The 24,834-nt window shown below is 35.7% G+C and overlaps 1 protein-coding gene across 10 annotated transcripts in view; it reads left to right on the forward strand.

Annotated features, from left to right (window-relative positions):
• Positions 1-24,834, forward strand: part of ATRNL1 (attractin like 1) — a 431,792-nt gene that overhangs the window by 146,139 nt on the left and 260,819 nt on the right. For all 10 annotated transcript variants that reach the window (XM_068198166.1, XM_068198161.1, XM_068198163.1 and 7 more), the window contains exon 21: positions 13,277-13,329. In XM_068198166.1, coding sequence (XP_068054267.1) covers positions 13,277-13,329 — 53 coding nt within the window. The remainder of the gene's footprint in view (positions 1-13,276; positions 13,330-24,834) is intronic.

Here is a 24,834-nt window from a genome sequence, read left to right on the forward strand (position 1 = left end):
CTTGGTGAGAATTGGGAACATATGGTTTACTTTTGTTTCCCCTGCTCTTGGGAGCCTAATGGTAAAATGTTACTATGGAATAGCAGCAGGAGTTTCACAAAACAAGTCCACAAAGTTTTTTTTCCGCTCCTAATACTTTGCTTCTCTCCATTCATTAATTTTCCTTCATTATGATTTAAGGTGTTTTCTGTACTTGGTAAATAATAGGGTTTTTTTAATGAGGAAAGGTAAAGTTGAAGGTGACAACTAGTGATTGTAAGAAATGAAAAATGTATAAATCAATGCTTCATGTTGAACAGAAGGATTGCCTCCTCTGTAGTTACGAATAAAAGAGATAGGTAGTAGCACATCTAAACAGATGAACAGCTCCACTGCTGTTCCGTGCCAACCACGTGTAAGTTAAATAACTCTGAGATTCCTAACTAGGAATGATGTAAATCCATTATTTGTGAAAGATTTTTTTTAAGAAAACCCTTTTTTTTGTTGAATTGTACTGTAAGGTTTTTTCCCCCGTTTTATTTATACTACCCTGATGTGTATAAAATGAATACATTTTCCACCCTGTTTTTAGGGTAGAAAAAAAAACTTCGTCATGTTTTTGTTTTCTTAATTCTCTTGTCTTTTTATTATTGGCTTTTATGAAACCTTTCCTGTACCGTTACTTTATTTCTTTTGCTCTATTTTTGTGAAATAGCTAAATATGTGACTTAATAAGTGGTTGGATATTTGTCCTTCAGAAGCTTTGATTCGAGCTTGGTCTGTGCTCAGTCTTCTCTAGTTGCATTGGCCTGTTTTTCATTGTCTACTCAATGTTCTTAGAATACTTCTATGTGGTTAAAGTTCTGATACCATTACGGGCTGGTTTTAGACTTAGTTGTTATGCCAGAAGAGGTTGATTCTTTTAATTGAAATATTTGAACCCATGCATACTCCCTATGTGTCCTCAGCCTTTGACAATTTCCTCAGCCTAAGAAGCTCTTGTGTCTTGTTTTAATTATGTTTGTATCAAATAAAATTATCTGCAACAGGTGTCATTGAAGTATTGGCCTTAAAAGAAACTACAATGAATATTCAGCAAACAATACTTCTTTCACAGGGAAAAGAAAGAATGAAAGAAATGGTGACTAATGTAGTTTTTTAATAAAAATGGTAGAATTCTAATTGAATTATTCCAGTTATGTACAGGCCTAGAAATGGAAAACAAACATTCAACAGTACAACCCAAAGATTATTCTAATATATCTTATTCCTTCATAGTGGATTTATTGACCTTTATTCCAGATATATCCAGCTTTCCATGTTTCTAAATAGTGTATCATATTTGGTATTCTGCATGCTTACAATACAATAAATTGTCATACATTCTATTATCACACTGTAATAAAAACTGCCAGGTAACCTTTTGTATGAACATTGTTTTATGCAAATTTAGCAGTCATTGGTAAAATTTGTGAATATTCCTTACAGAAAGTTCTGATTCCTGATTCTAGAATCCAAGCCTGATTATCAAAAATTTATTCTGTATGGCAGTAGGTCATATGGTGCACATGTTGTTTTAACACCAGAACATTTCACTATAGCTGTTTTCTGTTTCTTATGAGGTGTTTTTCAATTTAATATTTTGCCTTTTGAATATGTGCTCATTTGTACAAACAATGTGAATATTATGAATCAATGAATTCCAGATAGCTTATAAAATATTCTCTGATTTCAAAACTGATGTGGTGCTCAAAACACTTCTCTAAGTGTTTCTTTAAAGTCACTCCTGAAGTAGAAGTTTGAAATCAGAGGGTCATTTCAGTTATATTTTCTTTAAAAACAAAAATCCAGAATAGAAACTTAGAATGATCAGAGGGTAAATTAGTTGGATTTTTTTCCTACTCTGATAGTCCCAAAAGAGGATTCACCTCAGAGTCCATCACTCCACTGTGCTCTCAGTTGATTTCTTTCTCTTATTTATGGAAAATATAACAAATATTTTGTTTTTCTGACATGATGGACCACTTCAGTCACCAGAATCTGTTTTCAATTGACATTAAAATATTTTGCATTTCTAAGTTATGGTTAATGTTGCAGATTATAGCCTAACTTCTGCATAACTTAAAAACCCAGCCAGAAAACAAGTGAGAAAAAAGATCTTAGGAATGTGAAAACAACCAAGGAAAAGATTGTATTTTAAATATTTTAAAAATCACTCTCTATAATGCAAAATATATACATATAACTGACAAATATTGTAACTGAATCTTTTCTCTTAAATATTGATTTTGATACTATCTCTCAGTTAAAAAGTATTTCATAATATAAAACCACTGGCTAAATTATTAGACCGAGGGAGTTTATTATTCTTTGACTTAAGCAAAATGACTGGGGACAGATTTTCATGCTGGCATGCAGAACAAATTTAATTCAAACTGAGATGAAAGGCGGTTAATGTAATTGTAGCCTATTATCCTATGCAGGCTCGAGTTAAGAAGCAAACCAACAGACAGTCAGAAAATGATGGATAGAAAATAGAAATGCTCAAGGCTGGTGAAATAGAGACTTGTGAAGGGATTATGCCTTAACTGTTCCCATATAATCTCTGCATCAGTAATATCCCACCTCTACCGTCTGTTTGGCTTAATAAACAGGATTTTTGTATGCCTCCTGCATTCTCTTTATTTCCCTCTGACGTCAGAAAAGGTCCTGGTTTAGTAAATTTCATGACTTCGTAATCAGGATTTTTTCCCTCCTAATCTACCCACCTTCATCAGTCCTGGGCATGTCATAAAGCATTCAGTCTTCTTTTCTTTCTAAGCACTTTTTACTTTGTTATCACACAGAGTGATTGGGAAGTAGTTGGCCACATAACTAATTAGTCTTTGATCCTAAGACTATCTAAGGGACTAGCAAAAACTGTTATTTTTATTAGTGTATTGAGTTAAGAAGTAGTAAATAGTCAACTCTCAGATTTTTCAACTGTAAGAGTGTCTGGTTTTTTTTTTTTTTTTTTTTTTTGCATGGGCCTTTGGGTATAATTTTTCATATTTTAGGTGACCAGATGGGGTTTTTTAGGATTGTGTTCTGGCAGATTACCTGGCTTTTATTATTCCATTTCATTTTTCAGTAATGGAAATATTTTTTTTAATACCTACGTATTTTGCACTGCAGTCTTTTAAAAATTAAAAGGACGTGTCTTGGTCTCCTCAGAAAACATACAGAAAGGTGCTAAATTGTAATTCAAAGCATGTTAATTACAAAAATAATTCAGTAGTTTTGTCACCCTTGTTATATCCCATAAAGCAAAGAAAGAACATTTTTTCCTCTAAAGAAGCTGATTGTACCCAGTGTAATAGACATGTCTGAGGTAATTCTAGCAATAACTAGTTCAAGCATCAAGTGTGATGCTTACAAAATGCAGGAAATTGATTACTGATCAGAAGTCCCACTAAAGCTGCTGTCTTATGGCCTCTTTGCAGAAGGATTGAGTCTTTGAGGCACATGGGATGGAATGATAAAATAACTTTTAGAGGAGTGTCAGAGTTTGATTTCCCAGTCACTCCCAGCTGGAATGCCAGATTTCTCTCCTCCATTGTGAGTAGTATCACCAGAGCTCTTAACAGTAGCTAAAAAAATTATTTTCTTTTCTCGTTCTGACATTGTTTAGGATAAGACTTTGTACATTTGAAAAATGCTATATTCTGTGAATTGCCCTTTGGGAAGTCTTTGGGATTACTTGGACTCTGTTCAGTGCTGTACTCACACAGGAGCAAGCGCTGCTTTCCGGCAAGGCTGCAGTCCTGTGCAGCCTGCCCATCAAACTCCATATAAACATAGTCTGAACGGATTAGGGCTGACAGAGCAAAACTCCTGTTATGAAATACTTCACAGTCCCCTGCCATGAAGCTCTAGTCTCATTTTGGTCACCTTTTTTCCCTTTTACAGCTATTCCTTTTAAGTTTTCTTCTTAAGTGTCCAATAACTTTTTGAGCAGAGCTGGCCAAGACTGGAAGTGCTGACAGCTACAGTATAGTTGCTGCACCACAGACAGAAACATTTATTTACACTTCTTTGGCACCTCATAAAGAAGTATCAGTATCATCTCTGATCCAGGAAATTCATGAGGTTATGTGCTGTAATGAGCTAATGGGGATTTGGGCTCTTCATAGGCAAGAGGCCAGGGAAAAGCAGATGTGTGTATCTGACTTGATCCTTTCTCCAGCCACCCAGACATTTTTCTGTGTTCTATTCTTAATAGATATTTCTCTATCTCTTGGATTGATATCTCCTTTTAATAAAGTCAAATAAAAGATGGGATTGATATGCTAGATATTAAAAAGGACTTTAAAAGGCGAGATATGCCTATAGTGGAATGATGGTAGGCAATAACACATGGATTTGATAGACTGCTATGCAGGGGTGGGGTAAAGAAAGTTCTTTTAGGCAGGAGGAGAACTTATCAGAGCAACATACTGGATAGATATATAGATATTGGAATGATCTGATGGACAAAAATATGGTATTAAAGACCTGCAGGTCAAGAAGGAAGCTGCAAGTCTGGAAACTGTGATGCCTTCATGTTTGCTTTCAAAACATCCTCTAGTGATTCTCTGGGAATTTCTGTTGATGCCATAGGAAACACATATGGGAAATAAACTGTCGGAATATCTCATCAGAAACACCTAAGTCATCCAGGAATAATGAAAGTTACTTGAAAATGTAAGGGCTAGAGTTTTGGCTTCCTAAGGGTAAGGATGGTAGCTTGCCAGTTGCAGTATGTATTACACATAAACATCTATGGTATTTGTGCACCATGTTTATAATATAACTTGTCATTAGCACTGTACAAGTTGTTGCAAGTACAGCAATGACTGTTTTCTAAAATTTCCTAATACTGTATAGCTGACAGCCTAGAGAAAACCATGACACTCTGATTTATTCATACCTTTGTCTTCATTTTGCATTTAGTATTCTTGAACATCCATGTATGAGCAGCATTTGGCCATTGCTGAGCTGCAGTGTCCACTCCAAAATGTGTGATATGCTTTGCTTCTGAATTGTCATTTTTGTCTTGGCTTAGTCAGAATTTCCCATATTTTTGGAAATATTAATTGCCATATTGTGCTAAATTGTAGTCTTAAATGACAAGAAAATGACCAAAGTTACCATACATAATTTGAAGTAGAAAGACAAAAAGTAACTTGCCTGTCTTTGTACCATTTTCTGGAAATTACAGTGTCTGTATGGCATCCTGAAATACATATTTCTGAAATTGCCTTTTCCTTAAATTACCTTGAAATTATAGTCGTATAGAAATAGTGATTTTGTTAAAAATCCCCAACACAACAAAAACAAACAAACAAAACCCATCCCAGAATCTTGAAAACAAAGTGAAATGAATGCAAGGAAGATCAAATGCAAACAGCTGAGAACTCTATAGCAATCACAGCCCTGAACTTTCTGCACTGAGATTGTAACTGAGTAGTTCTTTGCAATAACTTCCCTCAGAGACTGACCATGGATTAAATTAAACAGTAATAAAATAGTCTTATTACAAACCATAGAGTAAGTTCAACAATAATAACGTTATAATGCACATTTTTTAAAAATAAGCAATAAACTGTTTAAAAGTGTTTAAAATACTTACTACAAACACACTTAGTAATAGTAAAATTTTACAATTCAGTAATGCCTAATGAAAATGCAGTAAACCATTTGGGATTTAGTGTGTATGTATATTTATTTTTCATGTGGTGTACTTGATGAAGCCATTTATGATGCATTTGCTCTGACTGTCAGGGCCTGTTAAAATATTTAATGTTCTGACATGCTGCCTCTCCTGCTCTTTTTGAGAAATGATTTCTAAATAAGAGCAATATACAAACACTCTTGGAAAGTGCCAGAACAGGCAGTGAATAGCTGATCACAGAATCACAGAATGGAGCCATCCCAGAGCTCGTGGACAGGATTGTGTCCAGATGGTTCTGGAATATCTCCTGTTTCAGTGCACAGTGGCTTGCATGTATGTGTTTCATATGGTCTTTAAGATCCCTTCCAAACCATCCTATGGTTCTATGACTATTCTATTGTTGATATCTTGTTAACATTTAACACATTTATTCAACATTTATCTTCTGAAAGGATTAAACATTTTTGAGCTTTGTGAACTATTCACTGGGTTTTGAAAAGTAAACATGTGGGAGGAGCTGCATTTCAGTTTAAGCAGTAATAAGCTTTCATGGTTATTTTACCATTGCTTCTTATCTAATTCTTCCCTCTAAAAGGAAAGAAGTAGTTGAGAAACCCATACTAATATTTCTCAAAGTTGTTCAGTTCACTGTAAACAGAGCCTCTTATTTTGAGATATGGGATATACTAACATTTGCTTTCTAAGGGCTAAAATAATGTCTGAAGTGTCTGATTAGGTCAAAATGTGAGAGAAGAAATGTGGGTATTTCTCTTCCCTGACTTGGAGAGAACAGTGACTGATAAGAGGGAAGTCTGCTTTTCTTATTCACCTTTTTGCATATTTTCAAGCTTGTGCATCGCTGCCAAAAATATGGCCATTTGTAGAGAAAGGAGTGCCAGAGGTAAAGGGTAAGGCCATGAACATGACATTTTTCTTGTTCAGAGTAAGCAGCATCTAATAATTTGCATATAAAATCCATTTTGTGCCTTATTCATTAAGATGAACAGGGAGTTAACCAGCTATTCCAAATGAGTGCTGTAGGTCACTTTATTCTTGTCTAGAAGAACTAAATAGAATCCAGACTTTATTAGAAAACTCTTATTTAACATAATGACTTTTATTTTCTCTTTATTATATAATTATATATATTGTCTTAATTATATAATTATATGTTAAGTGACACATCATTGAAAACTTATTTTGTCCTGGAGTGCAATGGATTTTGTAATGTGAAATATTATTACTTCAAAGAGTATTTAAGAACTCTGTAATATTAATTATTCTTGATCTTGCAGGGAAGAAGCATTTGAATAGCATGAGGGATATGGAAATGGAAAACTTTCTGATGACATTAGAATGTTTTACTTTTTTCTTTTGGTGAGATCAGCCTAGATTAAAAAAAAAAAAAAAGTATTGCTGGCCTAGGCCTTTTTCATGGATTATGTGAGGAGGAGACAAATTGATCTACAGAAAAGTCATTGTCTCAAGACATTGTTATATGCACTTACAAGAAAAAAAAAACAAATAAATCATTTCCCCACATTATTAAAAAGTTCTAACTGGAAACATAAATCCCGGTACCTTTTACCCTTTTAGGTTATCATTATCTTAAGAGGTAGGCTGATAATTCTTTATATCTGAAGTTACTCATGACTGGAAGGATCTTGGCAGTGTGAGAAGTGAAAGTTTCCAATTTTTACATTAGAACCAAAGATCTGAGAGGTCTGTGTCTGAATGTACTGCAGTATTAATGGATAGCTTTGGGACAATTGGGTACAGAGTACAATGTCAATGCAGTCAAGAAGCAGACCTTTATCTGTAAGAGGGATAAATTTACATTTATGGATTATGAAGTTTGTCTATTTCACATATTTCACATCAGCAAAATAAAGATTATATTGCAGGATAAAAAATGCAATAATAATTAGTAAATGAGCCTAGTCTCTAAAGATCACAAAGCAGTCATTAACATTGCTTATAATGCTTCTTTTTCATGAAATATGTCATCTGAGCTCAACTATTGCGTCTAAATCTTAGCACTTCTGTAGAAGGATGATGCTGTTTCTGAATCTTTTAAACATGCTTGAACTCCCAAAACATGACAGTGGCTGCTGTATTGTGGGTGCTGGTTGTGTGGTTCCTCACTTTCCTTGCTGCTGACCGTGTGGACGGTCAGAAGATGTGGTTGTTCTTGGGCATTTCTGTGTCAAAGGTATGGATGCCAAGCAGGCCTAAATCAAGACCTAAGTCTTGACCACATCTAAGTGTGAATTGGGCTTTCAGGTATCAGTCCCTCACTGCTCTGGACCAGTTACAGCCTCAACTGTTCTTTGGTTCTTGCTTTCACCCATGAGTCACCACTCTTGAGCTGCAAATCAGCAGTTTCTGTGGCATCACTTCCAAAATGTTATGAATTACAGCCAGTGACATCTATTGACTGTAGTTAAGCACATACCTCAGCTTATTTTCTCATTGCTGGAAATGTACTGTAAGAGTAGGATGACTTTCAAGAAGAGATAACCAACAGGCAGCATAAAAAACTGTGTGTGAATCAGAACTAAATGTTAATCAACTGCCTCATAATTACCTGCAAATGCTGCAGTCAACAGCATGGACATATTTTCAATGCTGAGGATGTAGTAATACACAGTAGTATGGAGTAATTCTTCATATCCACTTATGATGCCACAGGGTTTACCATGGGACTAGAGAAGTCTTAGGTTTAGCCTTACAAACACTGTTTGAACTTCAGTTGCAAGGTGTCCAAATAACCAGATTTTTTTACATAAACAATATTTCACTATTCAAAATCCCCATAGCATCATGCCACTTTGGAACCAGGAAAGCAGAATAAAACCAGGAGCCACTTGGGCAAGATTAGGAACTGGGGACAAAGGGATCAGAAGCAGATCAATGATGGAGGACAGCAAGACCACTGGGTAGAAAGGAGACAGCATGAGGAGGAAAGACTAGGACAGAGGTGAGCAGTAGTCCTGGAAGCTGTTCTGAGTCAATCAAAAGCTGGAGCAAGTAATCAGTCTGGGACTAGGAATACTCTGCTAAAGCAGACAGTTAGTTTTAATTTATTGTGAGCCTCTTGTAGACACAATTCTGGGAACCTGGGCAAAATCCCAAACCTGTTTATGACCAGCTATAGATCAGCCAGGTGACAGCTCTTCCCCAGACACTGTGGAAGTGGTCTGTTAATTTGCAAGGACAAAATATGAGGTAAGGGTCATAAATATCTATATTATATAATATGCTGTAACTGTGTAGTTGACAAGCCTTGGTCTGGGCCAGACTAGATAAAACTGTGTCAGCAAGGAACCAGCTGAATAAAATAATATTGTCTGTTGGAGTGGCCTTCCCTGAGAATTTGGTATTAAAAACAAACTCAGCTAAAGGAAAGTCCAGCTGTGCTTAGGTTTGTTTTCCCCTGTTCCTCTTATTTTGCTTCACTTTTAATTGAAAGGAAAGATTTAACAATTAGTGGCAGCAGTAGAACTGCAGGAACGTCTGCCTTCACCATGGAAGGTTAAATGAACTATTATAGGAAGGTTTCCACGTGATCTCATCACTTGTCTAGAAAGCTGTTGATCTAGGTTGGTGTTATATTGATAGTTTTCCTCAGGTGAGAAGCTTGAAGGTTTGCCCTTCCTTAAGGGCCATGCCAGTAAGAACAATAAAATTAGGCATAGAAATGTATATATTTCTCACTGTCAGTTCCTTTGCTTTCTTAAGCCTGCAAGGTACAGAGCACAAGAGCATACACTTTGCTAAGCTGCAACAAAAGGTTGTTTGTAAACTCTGTCTTACAAAGAAGCCTTTCATTAATTAAAAAAACCCCAAATCTGTCAATCTTACTGTAAACATGTACTCATTTACATACATTTATTGTACTTAAAGAGAAAGTGAGACATTATCTTGGTCAGAAGCATGAGAACAATTATTTTTTAAATGCATTTGTCAATAACTTCTATTTTGAACTTCCAGAAAATCCAGGGGGATAAAAGGAAGTGAAAGAAAGTGGTTCAGTTTTGAAAGGATAATTGAGGGAGAAGTTGGGAAATAAGTGCTAATAGCAGGCCATCCAGAGGTCAGTGAGCTTGATGAATTGAAGACTTTTGCATTGGAACAAACCATAGAACTTGTACATAACCTAATAGGAGCCTTCCTCCATTTGTCCTTGTAAATGGGAGCTGTGTCTTTGGAGTCCTGCCAGAGTGGAACTGCTCATTCATTATGACTAAAAGCAAATGATCATGGCCCTGTGGCACATAAAATAATGAGTGTAGCTCCCATTTCTCAGATATGAGGCATATATTATGCTTCACATATGGTCCAATGTGTGCTGGCTTTTGGAAAAGGTACAAAAATTACTACAATGAGTAAAGCTCATAAGGAAACAATTCAGCGAATAGGAAATTTTGTAATTGGAACCATAATCAGTGACTAATGCAGAGCAATATGTATGCTAATAAAATAGGAGAGGATTAAAAGACAAAACTAAATTTCATCGAAACCCAGCATACATGCTCGTGTGAATAATTTCAGATACATTCTTAATCCTATTAGTTTCATTTTTTCCCTCCACTGAAAACCAAGTGTTTAGGTAGTATCTTCCATTTAAATTAAACCAGGCTTCCCTAACTAGCAAAAACTCCACCTCATGTTATTCCTGGTATACATTATGGAAGTGTTCTGCATGAAAGGCCTGGCTACAAATGGCATAATAAACCAGCTGTTTTCATGAGAGGGCAGAAAAAGAGCACAGATAACAGGTAAATCTCATGCCCCTTCAGTTACTGGGGTTCTTTGTGCCTGCAGCACTGGATGAACCTGGATTTTCCCTCTGTACAGGTGCTGTCCATGGAGATCTTCCTCCTCCCTCTCTTCCTGTGGTACCTTTTCTCCTGTGCCCAGGCAGAGCCCTGTGTCTGCTCCTGTCAGGCTGGGAGCTTCTCTGGGATAGCACCCACCAGGGCTCTCTCCTGCCCAAAATCATTCCCTCCTTCAGTACTTCCATGAGGCTCCCAACACAGAGAGTATAATATCTATGATAATACATCAAAATACTTTGCTGTGGTATAATTCACTGTTCTTTTTTTATTGTGCATATTTTATCATTCCATTGCACATGAAAGGGCTGTAAAATTGCATTGCCATTTTGTTTTCAAGATGTTTGAAGGTCACTTCTCTAATTGTCAGGGAATTGGTAATTATTTGGATTTGAATGAATATTTGTATATTGAAACATATTTAGAACCTAGTAATTTTTGTATTAACCATTCCTTTGTATGTTCTTTTATGTTATGAAGTCTGTCTTGTGTTAGATGGAGTTTGTAGATATTTTTATTTCATGTATTCGTGTTCCTGTTTTTTTCTGTGATATAAATAGAAATAAAAATGCAAGGAAGGTATATGTGATGCTGGAAATCCCTGGGTTCTGGCACTTATTGATCCACAGGAGATGGTTGCATCTGATTAGAAGGGCAGCTGAATGGAGAAGGGAAGTTGTATGGAAACAGCCGTCTTTTTTCATTAAGATTTTCAAGATTAAAAAAAAAAAAACCAAAACAGACCTTTATTCTCAGGGTCAAAGCACCACAGGTGAGTGCTGTGACTGGGCAAGAGTTCAGAGAGGAATTTGTTTATTTTCTCCCCATGGCAAAGTTATTGTTGTTGGGAGCTGGATATTGCTCTTCCATGTCATACACAGGCCAGTGCTATTAGCAGTGAGCAGCAGGGGAAGTTTCTTGCCTTCATCCTCAGACTCTAAATACAGAGTTATTTTTTATATTTTTTCCCTTCAGGTATAAAACCCCCAGCACATTCTAAATACTGGCTACATTTAATCTACTTTGCATTTGAAACAATTCAAGACGAAAAATATTGGAAGACGAGCTCTTCCAATGTTATTATCATTTGCTACATGATACACTGTCTCATTTATGTGGCAATCTTACATAAAGAAAATTATTTTAAACCCTTGATTTAAAAATGTCCCTTTCCTGTTGCTCTCTTTCAGAATTCCAAACCTAAAGACCTTTTTAGACATGAATATATTTTTTAATTGTTTCAGTAGCAAGCTGTTCTTTGTAGAGTGTTTGTCATGTTTAGAAAAAAACTTTTTCAGGCAGACCAATGTTACTCTTTGAGAGATTTTCTCCTTTTCAAGTACATGCAAGAGAGTTACTTCAGGATCAGACTCTCTTCTAAATTCTTAATTCACTCTTCCAAATGATGAATTCTGTGGAAAGGACTGTAGGGTGAGAGTGTCTTTGTGAACAAGACCACAAATTGTGTTCTGCAGTTAGACTTGATGCATAGGGGAGTTGTTTTCTTGGAGATTAATTATTACAATTATTATATTAAAAAAGTGTTGAATTTCTGTATAGTTGACCCTGCAATGAGTTCTCATGCTAACTGGGATCAGGAGTGCACAAGGGCAGAGTCCAGAACATCTTTTTTCTACTTTTTGATTTTATTGCTACTGCTGATTATTTTCTTTATGGTATTGTAACAAAGAGTCAAGGAGATTTTCTGCTTATTTTTTAACAAAAACAAGTATGTTAGGAATCGCCAGTTAGAAACTATTGAGGAAGCCAGCAGAAATACAAACATCAAAATATTTTAAAGTCTGAAACCTGTTAAATGATATGACATCCAAGTTAGAATGTATTTTTAATACCAATCACAAATAACAGCAAAAGTATCTCCTTCCAAATTAAGTTTGTTAGAATAAAGTAATGAAAAGATAGTCCATGATACTAAATGATTCAGATTACCCCAGGGAAAGTATTTGTATGAAATTTAATAGGCAGTGATTAGCTTTCTCTTTGTTTTGTGAATCTTTCTGTATATTTAAGAGAAAACTGTAATCTTGCTGGAGACTTCCATGAAATAGCCAAGGAAACCTAAAGCAGATGAATCCTTTTCTCGTAAGATATTTGGCATTTTTAGAGTAATGTTATATAACTGAATTGGAACTGAATTTCTGTAGGATATTTCATGTCTCTGAAAATAGCTATATATCTTATCTTATTCAATAAGAAAGCTATTTCTCCAGCCCTTATCATGTACATGTCTTGTCAGCAGCATCAGTACATCATACTCAGTTTGAATTTCACCTGGTGCCCCGGGTGGTCAGTGAAGAGGAGCAATTCCCACTGAAGTTCAGGGGAGTTATGTAGCTGAGATGCTGCTGTGCCAGATCAAAACCAGAGAGGGAATCAGCTGTGACTGGGGGGACAGGGATAAGGAGATCCAGTGCTTGGGGTAGTGCCTGGCTCTTCTTTGCTCATTAGAGTGCAGAGAGCCCACAATTCCTGCCCTGAGTCCTGCAGCAGGCACTGACTTCAGGCAGGTGGCTGAAGCTCTTTATTCAAGAGCCTGGTCACTCTGGGTTTCTTGTGTGACAGAGAGCTGCCTCCAGAAAGTAGCACACCCATTTTAAGAACTATATTGAATACTTATTTGCATGTATTTGTGTTGCTAGTACTGAAACTCGTGCTATTTGAATAAATATTCTAGCTGTGTTTTTTATTAAAGCTGTATTGTGTTTAATGGGAATGTTTGGTTTTGTCTTTTTTTTCCCCCCTGCAGCTGTGACTCTGAAAATAGGTATCTTGGAAATCCACTTAAGGGAACATGCTACTGTGAGTACTTGTATTTTTAATGCTACATATTGAAATGCTGATTACATATTATATGATAATTTCATTTCCTTGGAAAAACAAAATAAGTTCCTGGAGATTTTTCCACAATTGAGCACATTGATATTTTGACTGAAAAATAAAATGCCCTGCTAGCCTTCTCTTACTTTGTCCACAAGAGCACAAATTAAAGTCTACTAAAAGTTGATTCCTTACATCTGGCTTAGAGGGACTGGCCAAGCCATGGGGTTATTCTCTGTATCTCATCATATGTGAATGAAAGGAATAGTAATTGTGTCAATGCTTTAAAGACAGAATTCGTGGTGGAGAAATGCAAAAAGTATAAACAGCACTATTCCCTGGGACATTCTGAGTGGTTTAGCCAGTCTGCCTCCCAGGGACACGAGACACAGCTGCTCTCCACAGTGTCATAAAAGGAGGATGTGTGTTGTCTCCATGTTCTTAATGTTGTAGAAAAGGTGCCCCTGGCAAATTTACTCTGAAGCACTGCGGTTTTGATAGTCTTAGTGAAGGACCTGAAGGGATGAGAATGCTTATTACCCATGTGCAAAAATCCCTTAGTGAGCTGTGCCAATTTTACTATGCCAATATCAAGTTCAATAGTAATTTTAATCATCATAAAAACAGATGGGATGTTGGAGAACACTATTTTAGTGCTCTGTTTAGCTTTTGTGACTCTTGCACGTACCTGCTCTGTGTCAGACAATTGGATCCATTTGTCTGTTGTTTCTAAAATCATCCCTACTTCAAACTTGAATTTATACATAAAGACAGATGTCTGAACATACTTATAACCTCTCTTCTGATTTTTGGCCTTGTTTCTTAGCATTTTATTTTACAACATACACAACAACTTTATTTTAGAGTCTCTTTAAGGCATCATTTACCTAATAAAGGAATGTTTATTTTCTTTGCTAATCTTTCTTACCTTATATGGTTTGCATCTGCAAGGTATGTTTTACAGAACAAAATAGTAAACTACATATTATATTACAGATGTTGACATATCTCTAGGCCTAAAACATTTATTCTTCCTGCCAGCTATTAAAGAACATTGGTGTGAGAGTTTTTGATTTTTTTTTTCTGTCAGACAACATAAGTTCGAATGCAATACTTTAAGCTGGAACATAAATTTTAAATATTGTAGACCAACTTGAAAATACTCCCTAAAACTGTGTCTTAAAGATACTCTGGATCAATAAATTCAATTCCATTTGTTGGTTTTTTGCATTAGAAAAACATCTCACTTTAAAACAGAAATATCAATATTAAGAAGAATAATTTTTTGTATCTATATAATAATTAAATATTTTTTTAGGTTTAGTGTGAGTAAATGAGAAGTTCATACTTTGAACACAATTATATATAGGCTATTTTGGATACGTGTGTCAACGTTTGTTTTGTCCTTTAAAAATAAATATTATTAAATTTAAGAGATTGAAAAGAAACGACAGTAATGAGATTTGTAGACCTCAGGCACCTCCATGAAAAAACCTTATTTTTTTGCTATCATGTTTCAGGCTGGGTCTATAAATCATGTTGGAGACAAATTGTACTATATTCAAGATGCCCTTTCACCTTTAACTCACTACTGTTATTTGTCTTCTGTCAGATTTCAAAATATTTTAAAGATCTTGTTGTTTTGAAATGATACATTTTCTTTTAATATTTCCAGCCTTTTAAAATATCCTATATAAACAATTCTCAGAGTTATTTTATTGTAGCAATAGGCAGACTGCACTGACAGATAATAATGGAATTCTGTATTTGCTGGATGGTGCATCATAATGGGAAATAATCTTAATTTGTCGATAACTGAGTGGCTTAGGATTTCAATTACAGTTTCTTACCAGCACAGTCAATTTCCTGCTGAATCATGTATTAAAAAATATATATGAACACATCATGAAGAGATTCTCTAATTTGTTATCTATATTCTAAAATATGTCCATACCATGTTTGAGTTTTGTACAAGACAGGCATTTTTTCTGTGCTTTATTTCACTCCTCATTAAGAAACTTTCTCTTTAGACACTTAAAATGTCACTTTACTTTTCCTTGAAGAGTATTTTTTACAACACATGACCATTATTGCTCATGAGGGGGAAAAAATAAATTGTATGTATTTATGAGCAGCATAAGATTGTGAGAAATTAAAATTCTAGGCACATCTGTTTCTATTACTTAGAATAAAAATCAGTGAATGCAGATAATAATTTGCTGTATGGTTGGGATCTTCAGGAAAAATTTTAGTCACATGCTTGAGTTTAGCTATCTTCAAAATGACCAGTTTTAAGTATTTAAATTTTGCTTTTTTTTTCCACTTGTGGAAATACTGCCCTAAATTGGAGCAAAACTTCAGGATTTAATCCCAAGTGTCTAGATAACTTTCTTGTGATACTGGATGACCTGGATTTCTCTTTAGCAGCAGAATGTGGATTGAAGAATGCTTGTTGCCTTAGAGAACTTTCTGCAGCTTGGGATGCTGTGAATATTTGCTCCCCGGTGGAATCTCAGCTGGTTTCATCTCCTCCAGCTCTCTGCCCATCTTACCAGGTCCTTGCCTAGTCCTCTGCTCCCTCTTGCCTGTCATTGCCATCCTTGAGCCTAGGAAGGGGGAACAGGCTGGTGTTGGTGCAGGTATTGACATCAATGGACTGATTAAGAGGGTAAATGAGAACAGAGTTTGCCACTGGGAGAGCACAGGTTGTTTTAGTCTCTTCATTATTTATTTCCTTTCATGCTGATGTAGGAAAGTAAACAGAATTTTAATTCTGTACATGGAATGGTGTTGTGGTTGAAGAAGTGATCTGAGCACAGATAAAAACACAGGAAGATTATGGATGGGTTTGGCATGATTGAAAATTAAATTTATGTAGGAGGAAACACGTTGAAACATTGTAGGGACTTTATCTAAACACAGATACTATGCCAAAAGGATAAACAAGACAAAGTAGCAAAGCCATCAAATCCTAGAGATCAGAGGAACAGTGCTTTAAACATCAGATATCATTCTCATATGGCAATTCCAAACATGGCAGCACTGGACAAGAGTGGTTCTTCTGCTTTAAATTATGAAAACTTAATAGAAATGGAATGAGAAACGTGTAATGGGGCATGCAGTAGTGTATTATCTATATTGTTTGAAAATCATTGTACATGGCTTTTTAAAAATTATTTTAATATCATTCGTTGTGACTGAATTGTGTTATTGAAAAATACAACTTCTTGGAGAGCAAGAGAATGAGAACAAGCCTCATAAACATAGAAATTAGAAAAGTGCTGAGTGTATAAGAATGTGTGAGCAGCTGCATGATGATCTGTCTATTCTAGCACCCTGTTGTCAGGAGTGGCTGAACTCAAATACCACGGGAAGATTGTAGCAAATGGACAAACATACAGTGATAATTCTCTCTTTACAGCCAACAATTTGCAGCTTAGAACTTCATAAGAGGAAGGATTTTTTTGAGCTGAAAGTGTTCAATGTGCCATGGCTTAGGAATATCAGAGGAGACCTTATGAAAGATTTCTTATACAAAACAAAAATAGTATTAATGCAAAAGAAAGCTTTGTGGTTTTAGTTTTGTTTGGCCATGTAAATATCCTTGTTAGCTGAGGACAGGTCTACTTCTGGATTGTCTCTGTGTTTCAGGACAGGGAGGCTCTGTATCCCTAGGCCTTTCTGTTGGGAGCCAATCTTGCCGTGAATGGTCGGAAGCTGATTCAATCCATAGAAATGAATGCTGAGTGGAGGCCAGAGATGGTTGTGCAGCTGACTTATGCATGTACACAAACCATAAATACAACATTTTGTCATGATACATCTGTATTGGCTTTGTTTTTGCTCCGTGGTGTCTGGGCCAGCGTGATGGATGGCAGTGGCACCTCGATAGCAAAGTGTGCATCCAAATAGCTGCATTAGTTCTTCACACATCAGCATTAGGAATGCACTGCTGTCAGAGTCAGAGCTCCTGGGTGCAAGGGAACATGCAGCAAAACCAGATGGTTTTAGACAGATTGGGAGGAATCACTGGGAAAAATGCCACTTCTTTGATCTTCACTTGGGTTGTATACAGACACAAAGCTTTAAATCATAAATGGAGAAGTGGTTAATCTGGTGTTCCAGAGAAAATGAAAGTTGAGATTTACAGCTCATGATGTGTTACAATGCAAGGTTTGAATTATAGGCATGCTAACAATCACTTGTTTTGAGAGGATATGATACTTTCTACCATAAAACTCTCTTAGATAGCCATAATTCTAAGGTCAAAAACTTTCCAAATGTGTGGCTTATGTACATTATTTTGAGTTCCAATGCAACATATCAAACAAGAAGTACAACTGATTCTACTACTGCTACATGCAGAAGCATAAAAGCATACAACAAATCAGTCTTGCCAGTGTAAATCACATTGTTTGCCTGCATGTAGTTAGAATTTTCATGAGCTGAGCACTCAAGATTTTCCCGTTCGTCCACTTAAGAAAATTCCTAGCTAAGACAATGAAGTTGAAAAAATGCACATGGATTTAGATACCTTAGCTTTTTCCCCCCTTTTTATCCTTTTAAAAAATGTTTAGAACCATTTTTGGATTAATTCTGTGTACCACCATTGACAGGGAAGAGCTTTTCCATTTGCTCCTGCAGACTGGTTGCTGTTTTAAAACAGGCAGCAATAGTGAATTACAAGGCAGCACACTTTGGAGTGGGAAATTTTCAGGCATTCCAGAAGATTTCCTTAGCAATGTAGAGCCAGAATGTAGTCACAGTGTAATAAAATTGCTATAAGTGAACAATTTTAATTCATCTATTGCTCATCTTTTGGCTGGACAGACAGTTTTGTGGGACTGTGACTATCTATGAATACAAAGAAAAATCAGGCGAAGCTTACCTTTGCATTATATATATAGATATAGATTATATAGATATAATATATATCTATATGTATGTATTATAGATCCAGTTCAACACTCTAGAGTTTCCCATACTACAATACTGGCCTGCTTTTAGGGATTAGAACCTGACCTTTGAGAAGGATTAGAGAACCCAAAACTTAAGAGGTCGCAAGGGATGGGTCATTTGCAAAGAGAATTAAACTGGGGAGGGACTGAACCACTTGCAGCTTTTTGTGGAATTAAAACCTATTTATTGATCATATGCCCCTGATCCAGATATTTGTTGGATTTCTAGCCTTTAAAAAAAGATAAGGCCTTAATATCTATGTATAAAAAGGTTGAAAGAATGTACAAATTTTATTTTAACCGTTTTCTAGGTGTTTCCTTCCAGAGCTCTTCCTTTTTTCTCTTACCTTAGTGTTTTATGAAAAGTAATTTGTGGATGGCTTCACACAGTGACTGAGCACCACTCTCAGCTGTTCTTCTGGGATGAAATATGCAGGGAAGGAAGGTGGTGGGCCTGTCTGCAGGAGCCTTAGGGGTCAGGTGTGCACATTCCACTGGCACCTCTGAGTTTTCCACTGAGTCTCATGGACGTACAGGGAGGAAGTAGAAAGCCAGAGAGCACACTGCAAAGTTTAGCTTATATATAAAAAACCCCAACATTATTGCCAGCAGGAAAACAGTAGTCATAGTGGGGTTTTTTTTTTTTTTTGGGTTGTTTTTTTTTTTTAATTCTTAATAGCTCAATTTTATAAGTTGCTCTTTTTCTACCTAAAGTAAACCACAGGAAAGAATGTGTGATCTACTAAACATTTCGCAATGACTTTTTTTGGGATTGACCTGAATAATTGGTTTATGGCTTTGCTCTGCCATTCTAAACTCTGAGCCATAAAATCATTATAACTTATAAGACTATTGCTTCTTTCCTTGGTATAAATACAGACAGGATAGCAATAAGCAATTCCCTCAGTATGTCAGCAGCTCACAAAGATGAAGAATGATACTTTCATGTGCAAAATTGGTGAGAAACTATGAAATGTACATTCAGTAAAAACTCTCAAGATAATATCTGGTGTCTGTGCAGGGAGCTGGGGACAAAAAAGCAAATTTTGCTTCTGGCTGAAGAGCCTCATAAGGATTCTAGTCCAGTCCTGGAGCTGTATTCGCCCCACTAGTGCTGACACACCAGGATTTCAGAAAGGGAAAAGTAAAGAAAAGTGCTAGTCCATACCTATTCTCCATACAATTGCTGTATAGTAAATTTGTATTTCAATTTAAAACTTTTAAACCATATTGTTATGCTGTGTATGTGATGCCTCAAAAGAAAAAAACCTCAAACACTTATTTCTTTTATCTGCTTTATTAAAAATTTGTCTTGCTAAAAATTAAGAAGTCTAATTACTTTTTCATATCTGGTCTTTGGACTAAAGACTTAGTCTTAACTTCTTTTTTTTTGCAGTAGCATTAACTAGAAAGATTGTTTAATTATTTAGTGTAGATAATCTATTACAAATTCCAATACATTTTTATAAATATGAGCTCAATATTGTCTCAGAGCAAAAGGATAAGATAATACACCCTTATTTATGTTGTCAAAATGCAATTTAGGCTTATTAGACCTATTGACATGGTCTGATAGTTCATCCCACCTATTTTCCTAATTATTAGAATGTATTTTTTCCGTTCTTTTCTGGGCTTAGTCATAACCAAAGTTCTAATATAAGCCAATTTTTTAGTAACATTTATTATGTTACCAATGTTATAATTTAATAAAAAGGAGAATTAAAATTGCGGAATTAAATATCTTTAAATACTAAAAACATGCATGTTGATGGATTCAGGGACCCTCTTTTATCAATAACATTGTAAAAAAGTAATTGTCAAGTAAAATGTGTACTAGAGGTACCATAAAGCACTAGGTGGCAGACTTGTTATACTTAGAGAAGAATTAAACTCAAGAACATTCCAAGGAGAGTGTTTTAGAAGATAAATAGCAAGTAGGACTATAAGTAAAACTGTTAGCAGGGATTTTCCAGATATTTAAAAATTATGTTGAAACTTAAAGGGCATAAACAATAAATTTTAGCTCTTGAAAATGTGTTTGCTTTGGCTGAGTTGGGAGATGTATACCAGCAGCTACCAGCTTCATTAATGATTTGAACAATTCATGTTTCCTTTTGGGACAACATTAATTTAAACTAAATACATATTGTAATTGTAAAACTGTCATGCTTGACTTAAAATAATGAGTTCTGCCAATTATATCTAACATTGATTGACTTTGATACAGACTGAAAAAAATCTATATTATTTATAAATACAAAGTAATGACTGACATTGTCTTTTGAATATATGGACTTTTACAAAAAAAATTCTATTTAAAATGAAATGTTCTTAGTGTTTAAAGAGTCTAGTAGAACAGATTATGGTTTAAATCAGACAATTCCAGAATGGTTTGATAAAAGATTAGCCTCAGCAAACCTACCAACTCAGAACTTATAAAGAGCAACAGACAAACACAGTCTTTGCCCTGAGCTAAAATAACTGCACAAACCAACTGTCGCCTTCCAGAGAATTAAAACAATAACCACATCTGAAGCTGAAGCTCCTAATAAAGTATTATGATCTCACCCCAGGCTCTCTGGACTCATTTGCCAAATGCTAGGTTGGCTTGCAGCTTTGTTGGACAGGCTGAAGAAACTGATTTGCTGCCAATCATTTTCAGCTTTTACTTTGAGTTGGAGAATTGTTCCATGTATGTATTTATTTCTCATTTTTGTAATTAATGTTTTTTAATATTGTGAATTTTCTTTGCTTAACAAGCCATACATTATTTTTGAAATGAAGATTATTTGCTTTCTGTGGTAGCTTTTGCTTATATACTAGTGAATTTAACCAACTGGCATCCTCTTACAGTTACTATTTAATACCTTTTGTCAAAGCAGACAAAGTAAATTTAATGATTATTCATTAATAATAGCAGGTATACTACCCTATCTCAAAGAAGCAGGACAAACTAACAGTAGTGAAACTAACTTTCTAACTGCTAAAAAGAAGAAAAAACATACCTTACATTGCATGCAGACAAAAGTCTGAATTAGAGGAGTCTTCCACGGGTGCCATGATTATTTTTTGTATTATGTTTATAATATTTTTCTTGCAATGTAATGTATAGTATTACAGTAAAATAGCTATTAGTATAAAGTGTGAGTATTTATAGATCTCGATGTGGCAAGAGTGGACGAGACCTCATCCTTTGCTTTGTAGGGGACTTTAGCCCTTGTATGAAGCAGTGCTTTAAGTGGGAAGGAAGCCAGTGAGAGTATCTACAAATACACAACATTTGATTTTGTTGCTATATTGAGCTTGGCTTCATAGGCTGGATACTTTCTGAATCTTTGTGCTTTGTATTCAGTGTGCTGTGTGTGTGATTCCTGAGCACTTCCCAAGGGACAGAAGCTGTCACTCCTCAGACACCTGGAGGCCTTGGAACTCCCCGAGCCTGGAGCTGTAAGAAATGAATGCCATGGGAAAGGATCCCTCAGGGTCCCTTGGCTTTACCTTCTGACAGTCAAGGGAAAACACCTGTGGTGCTTTTGCAGTTATGTCGCTTCCCATGCTGGCTGCCCAGGGAAAAGAGAATTCTTGATCAGTAGGGCTGCAAGGGAAGATCTATAGTGAAATCTTGAACCAGTTGAAAAAGGAAAAAAACACACCCTGACTTCAATAAGTGGCTTGTGATATGAGGGAGATTTTGTGTTGGTCCTTTTGGGAGTTCTTGGTCAAACAAGTGCGTTTTTCCAAGTCAGTTGGGGTGTTTTCCTCTGCTGGCAAACATGGAGCACTGGAGGATAGCTGAGCCTCTTCCATTAATGCAAATGTCCTGTAGTGTGAGTTCCACTGCTCAGGTGTGGGTCCTGAACCACCTAATCCTGGCACACGTCTGTAAGGTCCAGAGCATAGTCAGGGATGTTTTCAGCTTCAGAATTAGTGCTCTGAAGCCCTTATAGAGTATTTGAGGGACTCTTGTGGGATCATTTAAGTAAATTGGGGGTCATTTCTATCTCAAGAAGATGATAAAACTTTGGATTGTATAAACTTGAGGGAAATGTAAACTAGGTTAAATGTGGACATTGTCAAATTCAACTTTCTGACTCAGTAACTCAGCTCCATTTCAGCATATTGCAAAGTAGCCTGTGAGTCCTTGATATTAATTTATTGTCACATTTTCTTAGCTTGAATTGTGAGTATTATTTTAAAATATGTTCTAGAAATATAACTCATTGTCTGCAACGTGTAATTTGGAAGTCACTTGATATAAAGGGTAATGCTGGCATGAAATGGAAGAGCTAACTGTGTGAGGTCAAAAAGCAGCAGTGTACACTAGGAAATAGATACAATAGCAAACTAGACATCAAGGGAAAGTTGAAAAATGTATCTGTCAAAGAGTATGAAGATACACTGGTAAAGAAGCAATATATATGTATTTGATTTGTCTTTTTATGTTATGGGGAAATAAATGTACTTTACTTTGTTAGCCCCTTAAGGAAATGCCATGGCCATCAGAATAATTTCATAAAAATGGCAAGCTATGTAAAATGTGGGAAGAAAAGTCTTAAAAGGGCAACAATATCACTGTTTTTTTTCATCAATGATATGAGAATTTTATATTTCTCCTTCTGTTGAATAGAAATACATACTACTTACTTCTGTATGTGTTTTTGAAAATGTGGCCAGACAAATTTTAAAGTGTTAGAGCCTTTTCTGATGCTGGGAATGGCTAATGAGAGAGAACACGGAGAGGTCATTGCTAGAATGAACAACAGAAAAAATGGTGGAAAGAGAAAAATGGAAACATTCTAAGGAAGGCAGTGTATGTCTGCATCATGCAAATGTGCCACTTCATGTGTCAGGCAAGGACTGCCTACCAGAGTCTCTGGTCTGTGAAGGTCAGTTGCAGTGATATGGCAAATTACTGCTTTTCAAATACCAAGAACAAACAGACTGTTGGTATTTGCTACAGTTTGCTGTTCCTTTTTGCATGCTGATGCAGTTCTCAGAGAATCCGTGTCAAAAAGTTTGTGCTTGATATCTGTCAATGAGTAATGCTATGTCTCAATTGGTCTGTATTAAGCTAATTTGAAAAAAGCCAATCAAACCATAACAATAAAAGAAGAGATTTATTCTATTTCCACATTTTGGTTCACAGTAATTTCTTCCTGTGGCCGAATTAAAAAAAAAAAAAAAAAGAAGAAGAAGTAATGAATAATGAAAGCACAGCTGTATTTAGTTCCTGGTTTATAGAAAAAAATAACACCAGGAAAATATAATATTTCTTTTAATGGCTGGCAGCTGTTTTGGGAGGAAATTGAGTTTTCCAAGTCACTTTCAGAAAGGAGTCAGTGAGCCCTGCCATGGTGGCCAATGTTTCCTCTCTGAGGCAAAGAATAAATCTCCTCTGAAGGATGGGTGAATGTACTGGGGATGAGGAAAACAGCCTTTGGTGCTCCATTTTTCCTTCCTCCATTATATCAATTTGCTTATTTTAACCAAACTGTTTATTATTTTATGCACCTTACTGCCAGTCCTATAAATCAAATTTGTAGCAAGTAGAGGAGTGTTTATTTTTTCTGGAGATTTTCACTCTGCATTTTATTCCATACTAGGGTTGAGATATTTCCTTCTATCAGTTTTAAAGGCTGTGTAAAATGGATTAGGCAATATAACAGATATGTAATTTCATTTGTGAGTGTTTGCAATTTTAATATTCTGTCAATATTTTTTGCTGAATTGGCGCTCAGTTCTTAGCATGAGCAATGTTATTACTGAGTGAGAATGTTATTAATGAAATCAACAGATTTTACTCAAAAAATACCTAATGGTGTTTTATAGAAAACACTGCCTGTGTTCTTCTTCTTTTCAAAGTGGTAATGCAATTGTGTTTGTACTGCATGGAGATGTAGCTTTTTTATATTTATTACAGTGCAAGCAGCTGTTGTAATTTGTGACTTTAAAACAGAGGACACTGCTCAGGGAGGTATATGACGTAATTTCTATCCAGTATGAAGTGCAATTTTCCTGATCTGGATTTATTTGCTATGGGAGATTTTACTTCTCAGAACTGACCATTTAACATGGTTTGAGAAACAGGATAGAATACAGCAAAGTGGAAACATCTCAACTTCGAGATACATCGTGCAGTTTGTGCAAGTCATGCAGAGTCAAGCAACATGGGTGTGTTCTGACATTTGGGTTGTGGATTTAGGGTTTCTTAAGCAAAGTTCAACTAAATAATGAGAATAGGGAAGGAAGAGGATTTTGAAAATGTTGGGATATTGCAGGAGCACCTATTTATCTGTGTATATTTATAGACAATTTATAAAGTGTGTGTTCAGTCTCCTTGGAAGGCCTGGGTGACAAGAGGTTATTCTTTATTTGTTAAGATCTGTATTTGGTTATTTGAGAAGCAGGTTAAAATCTCTGAAAATAAAGATGTAGAAGTTATTGCTGATTAGCTTCTGACTGTTCCCAGTTTATAGCAAAGCTTGACCATGTACATGTATAAAAGCATAAAAAATTAAAAAATTGTATT

This window comes from Anomalospiza imberbis, chromosome 8, assembly GCF_031753505.1.
Source record: "Anomalospiza imberbis isolate Cuckoo-Finch-1a 21T00152 chromosome 8, ASM3175350v1, whole genome shotgun sequence".
NCBI classification, from domain to species: Eukaryota; Metazoa; Chordata; class Aves; order Passeriformes; family Viduidae; genus Anomalospiza; species Anomalospiza imberbis.